This window comes from Impatiens glandulifera, chromosome 1 (genome assembly GCF_907164915.1).
Source record: "Impatiens glandulifera chromosome 1, dImpGla2.1, whole genome shotgun sequence".
NCBI lineage: Eukaryota > Viridiplantae > Streptophyta > Magnoliopsida > Ericales > Balsaminaceae > Impatiens > Impatiens glandulifera.
In genome coordinates this window covers 125,193,149-125,199,087 of record NC_061862.1, presented here as the reverse complement: position 1 = coordinate 125,199,087, position 5,939 = coordinate 125,193,149, and the positions used below count along the sequence as shown (strand labels likewise).

The 5,939-nt window shown below is 29.4% G+C and overlaps 1 protein-coding gene across 1 annotated transcript; it reads left to right on the top strand.

The window, feature by feature from the left end:
* The first annotated feature begins 629 nt into the window (after positions 1-629).
* On the top strand, positions 630-5,688 carry LOC124919721 (glutamine synthetase nodule isozyme-like). Its single transcript, XM_047460040.1, has 11 exons — positions 630-703; positions 1,720-1,759; positions 2,783-2,886; positions 2,963-3,011; positions 3,909-4,015; positions 4,151-4,238; positions 4,333-4,461; positions 4,613-4,687; positions 4,797-4,850; positions 5,254-5,451; positions 5,536-5,688. The coding sequence occupies exons 1-11, from the start codon at positions 630-632 to the stop codon at positions 5,686-5,688; spliced, it is 1,071 nt and encodes a 356-aa protein (XP_047315996.1).
* Positions 5,689-5,939: the final 251 nt, after the last annotated feature.

The following is a 5,939-nucleotide window of genomic DNA, read 5'->3' as shown; positions in this document are numbered from 1 at the left end:
TCTCAAAAGTGAATCACATCTACCTTCATATACGTCTCTAAATGAGTACTTGATGTATTCTCTTCTAACTCTGTTTCCTTGCATTTCTTCTTTGAATATAATGGGAATATTATCCAGCCAAGGATCATGCCAGAATAGTATCCCTCTTCCATTTTCAATTGTGGTTTTTACCATTTGAAAGACAACTTTTTCTTATTTTTAGGATTTTCTACCTAGAGGGGAAAATGAGTAATAATTGGTGATGATTTTGAGGAGATAAGAATATTTTTGGTAAAATTACTTAAAGGGTATTGATATATAATAATAAAATAATAAATAGTAATTTAAAATAAATGGTATTTTAGTATTTTGAGTAATAAATTGAGTGATGTGATTGATAAAAGGGGGAGTGAAAAGATGTTTGAGTGGATTAAGTTATTTAAATAATCTCAACCGAACAAGGCCTAAATAGTTAATAGTTTTAAATAAATAACATCAAACATGTCCTTAAGTAGTATTGCTATAAAGAAGAGAGGATACACTCAGTCTTCTTCTTATGTAGTTGCCTTCCTTTTTATTTATGTAGAGAGAGAAACCCTTGATTATTATTAAGTAAGAATTTTAGTTTGAATAAACTTCATTATCCAAATATGTCGCAAGTTTCAGATCTCTGCAACTTAGATCTTACCCAAATCACTGACAAGATCATTGCCGAATACATATGGTAATAACACTTCATTTCTTTCTTTTTCAATTATACTACTGTTTTTTCACTCTGTTTTTCACTTTTCAATATCATCTCTTCTTTGATTTTATTTTCCACCACCTTTTTTATTAAATTAATTTAATTTTCATATGGAATGATCTTTGGGGTTTTTTCGTGGAATGAATCGCAACAATTTTGGTTGGTCGGTCGGTTATGTGATGCTAAAAATCGTCTAATAGTCCGATAAACTTATTATCCTTTTTATCCTTGTTTTTAATTTGGATGCATAGAGTGGTATTAAAATTCTAATTTCAACCCCCACTAAGTTAACATAAAAGAATGATTTCAAATAAAAAAAAATTGTGATTTCTAAGAAACCAAATCCCACATAGGGGTGATTTCTAAAAAAATTGTGATTTCACTTCGAATTTTTTAGGTTGAAGTACATTTTATCTTGACTTGAGAGTGAAGGTAAGGGCAGTGCCGACCCCGAGTTTTGGGTTGCACTAGCCTAAAAAACGTCAATTTTGACAGTTAAAAAAATGGTTTTGGTGAGGTTAGAACTCATAACCAGATATAAATGATTTACATCTTAAACTACTCAAACTACTCAGCTAGACCTATTTATATTTAAAAAATACTAAAAATTTCTTTTTTATTTTAATAAATGAGCTGACTTAGGAGTATACTACCCTCGAAAGGCTGACTGGGCCGGCCCTGGTAAGGGTGATGTTATAATTTAAAATCTATTTGAACTAAAATATTTTATGAAATATATCGGACAAAAATAATAATAATATTAACCAAACAAATATACCAAATTTTCTGTGACAAAACAAAATCATTAATAACGATAGTATTTTACAATTTTTTAAACCGGAATTTAGAAACTTTGACATATGCTAACCTAATAATACACTCAATTTAAAACTATACATCTTAAATGATTTTGATACTCTTTAGAAAAAAAAAAGGCTTTTTTTTTATCTTTAAAATTTTATGTTTATACCATGTTCTTCCTTTTTGTTAATCAGGATCGGTGGGTCTGGTACGGACATACGAAGCAAGGCCAGGGTATTTGTCTTTTTCCTTTTACAATACATTTTTATTTGTTTTTTTCTCTCTCTATTCAAGCTACCCATACTATACATTATCCTTGTTCTTTTCTATTATTAGTTCAAATATGAACCCAAGGAAATTTTATTGTTTGGATGTTATTTTATTAATTTTATACTAAATTAATATTATATATTTACAAATTAAATTAAATTAAATTAAATAAATTATAAAAAATTGTAATATTGTTATTATTATAATTAGTAGTATTGTTAAATGAATTTATTTTATTTTATTTATTTTTTTCAACCAGATATATACTCTAGATTTATTTTATCTTATTTTAATATTTAAAGTAATTAAAATAAATTTATTCTAGAGTTTTTTATTTAAGTTTTATTTTATTTATAATAATTTATTTATCCTTTTTCTAGAAAAAATAATAATGAAAAAAAATTATGTTTTATCAAATGAAAATATATATTATAATTAACACTTGTTACAAATCTAATTAAACTATATAATAATAAAAATATTAACTAATAATATATATTAAATAAAACTAAAACAATAATAATAATAATAATAATAATAAATGAATTACAATAATTAAAACAAAAATTAAGCCACTAATATAATCTTTGGAAGGGTAAACATGTCTTATATTTCATATTCATAATTACATATTTATACTGAAACAATTCACATATATATTATCATGGAAACATCATATTAAACTACTAATATAGTAATATGGGATTATTGTTATTTTAAAAAAACGTGAAGCAGATACAGATTTGGTACATAGATTCATATACTCGTCAAAGATAGTTTAAGTGACAATAGTCCTTCTTTATATACCAAAAAGTGTTCACCTTAAAAAAAAAGTTCTAATTAAAAGGGGTCTTGCTAGTCATCCAACAATAAACTCGGGTAATAACAAAAACACTATATTTTATAATGTAATTGCTACCAAAACACAATTTGACTAACTAAATAAACATGATTTTTCACTATTTCTTAATATTTTCATTCATTTAGACCATCAATAAACTTGTTACTGACCCTGCAAAGTTACCAAAGTGGAATTTCGACGGTTCTAGCACTGGTCAAGCAGTTGGACAAGACAGTGAAGTCATCTTATAGTATGTTTTAGAAATCACCCAACACTTGTAATATTTTTTGAAAAGTGAGTTTTCATTTGTGATTTCTTCTGCATAGTCCTCAGGCAGTGTACAAGGATCCATTCAGGAGAGGCAACAACAATCTTGTAAGAATTTTCTCTCTTGAATTATATGATTTTACCTGTTAAAGGGTGAAATAAGTAAATACATGGCTTTGGAATTTGGTTTCATTGAATAATTTTTAATATTTAGCATTTATGTTATGCATTATCCTGTTCTCAACATTCAAAAAAAGGTCTAATTACATTCTTTATAGAATAAGTCACATTTGGATTATCAATTTACAACAAAAAAGAGTGTGTACAATAATTTTTGAATCGATTATTTGACATATATGGATTGAGCGCAACATATATATCTTTTTTGGGCGATAAAAGTTCAAAATTATGTGTGAAGGCAAAATGATCATATTCTCATCAAATGTAGATATCGATTTTTTAGCAGATTTCTTACTTATATAGCTTATTACAGTACTTGTTTTGAGGTGATTTTTCCACCATTACCACATATTTATTTCTTTTGTTATCGGTTTTATCAACTTATGTTGTAGTGTAATTGAGGCACCCTCTAATTCTTTTAAACTAGTTGCGATTTTCATGATCACATAATTAATAAAATTATTCCACCCTTTTAATTAAGTTAAAGAACCTTTTTGATACTTATAATGAATTGGGGTTTACTTTTTTTTAAATGGTCCGGATACGAAGATTTGAACCTTTGACCTAAAGAACATGAATTTATTCGTCCTATTACTAAGTTATAAGTCTCCACAATGAAATAGGTATACTCTATTTCATGCATATTAATCCTCTCAAGACATACATATATCATAGACAACAATCTCACATGCTCAAAGATAAACTAGTCAAGATGTCTATTTTGGTCTAACCCTATAAGTAATAAATTAGCCTTACCTATATCAGGCCATTTAAGAGATAAATTGGTCATATATCCATTTTTAGTTCTTAATATTTTTGGTTTAGGTGTTATGTGATGCTTATACTCCATCTGGGGAACCTATTCCCACTAACAAGAGGCACAATGCTGCCAAGATTTTTAACCATCCTGATGTAGCTGTTGAGGAACTCTGGTAAAACCTCTTTACCCTCTTATTTTGTGGGTAAAAAATTATTGATTGTCCTTATGGTTTTGGTATTGAATAGTATTATAATAGTTGTTTTTTTTTTCCAACTTTTATTGTTGTTGTCTTAATGTATTCATTCAGGTATGGAATAGAGCAAGAGTACACTTTATTGCAGAAAGATGTGAATTGGCCATTAGGTTGGCCTATTGGTGGCTTTCCTGCACCTCAGGTAAAATTCATTCATCAAAATATATAGATTCTAAATCTTTAATAAGGGTTTTTGTTTTCCTTAAGTAAAATCGATATGTGAAATTTAATAATAGGGACCTTACTACTGTGGTGCTGGTGCAAACAAAGCGTTTGGCCGTGACATAGTCGATGCCCACTACAAGGCGTGTCTTTTTGCCGGAATCAATAATAGCGGTATTAATGGAGAAGCGATGCCTGGCCAGGTAAAAACAATTACACAATAACTGAGTTTTTCAATTTTTCAATGATAGAGCGTAATAACTCATGGTCAAAGTTCGAATTTCCATGTCCTGGACTATTTAAAAAAGAAGGGATGTTTTTAATTGTCATAATAATTTCATCTTTGTTATATAGTGGGAGTTTCAAGTTGGTCCATTAGTGGGTATTGATGCTGCTGACCAATTATGGGTAGCCCGTTACATTTTGGAGGTAATTAAGGGATCAAATTTCCTTCATTTTCCTAATTTAAAGTTAATAAATTCATATATATACATGTTTGTTTAAGAACTAACTTCTTGTTTGTACTAATTATCAACAGAGAATCACTGAGATAGCTGGTGTGGTGCTTTCTTTTGATCCTAAGCCTATCCAGGTCATTATTATTCTTTTTTTGAAATAGAGAAGTTGTGTTAATTAACTAACATTAATATGTTTAACAAGTACATTTAAACAGCCAAGGCTTGTTCGATTTTGGGTTATTTTGATATTCAATAGGTTATTTTCAAATAACTTTCTTCGAAATAAGTTATTGAAAAGTGAGTTATTTGAACGTTTTAAGTTGAAGTGAGTATACCACTGTGGGGGGAGTCACACACTAGCTTCGTAAATTCAAAAAACTAAATTAATTAAAAAAAGTGAAGTTATTTGATTAGCCCAATCCTCGAGGTCTGCCTTTAAAGTCTTCCCTTCAAATAAGCCAAACTGAATTGGCCCAAGTTAAAACGCATATATTCAAAAAGATAATCCATAAAAAAATGTTTACATATTTTTTTCAGGGAGAGTGGAATGGAGCTGGTGCACATACAAACTATAGCACAAAATCCATGAGAAGTGATGGAGGAATTGATGTGATTAAAAAGGCCATGGAAAAGCTTGGTTTGAGGCACAAAGAGCACATTGCTGCCTATGGAGAAGGCAATGAACGTCGTCTAACAGGAAAACACGAGACAGCCGACATCAACACCTTCTCATGGGTAATGCACATTTGGCAAACTTGTCCAATTTTGCATTTCAAATTTGAATTCTTACCGAATTTATGTTGTTTGATCATGTGGTAGGGTGTGGCAAATCGTGGAGCGTCAATTAGAATTGGTAGGGATACGGAGAAGGCGGGCAAAGGGTATTTTGAGGACAGGAGGCCAACTTCGAATATGGATCCTTATGTTGTCACCTCCATGATTGCGGAGACTACCATCCTTTGGAAGCCCTAATTGTTAGGAGTTGATGATATTGTGTAGTATGGTATGTTTATTTGGTCATGATGAAGATACATTTTCTAATGCTTGTATGTTTTGATTTTGGCTTTGTTTTCAAATGACACTAATAGTTAGTTCATGTAAACTGATGTTTTATGTTTGGAGAAATAAGTTCTATTTTATAGAGTTTGGTTTTGGTTTTGGTTTTAGGTCATGACCTATTTGGAAATACTTTTTGAATATAAGTATGTGAATATAGATATCTA

Coding starts and splice junctions, on each gene's coding strand:
- LOC124919721 (XM_047460040.1), top strand. CDS start 630: ATGTCGCAAGTTTCAGATCTCTGCAACTTAGATCTTACCCAAATCACT. Junction 4,688..4,796: donor TAGCCCGTTACATTTTGGAG/GTAATTAAGGGA, acceptor AATTATCAACAG/AGAATCACTGAGATAGCTGG. Junction 5,452..5,535: donor ACATCAACACCTTCTCATGG/GTAATGCACATT, acceptor ATCATGTGGTAG/GGTGTGGCAAATCGTGGAGC.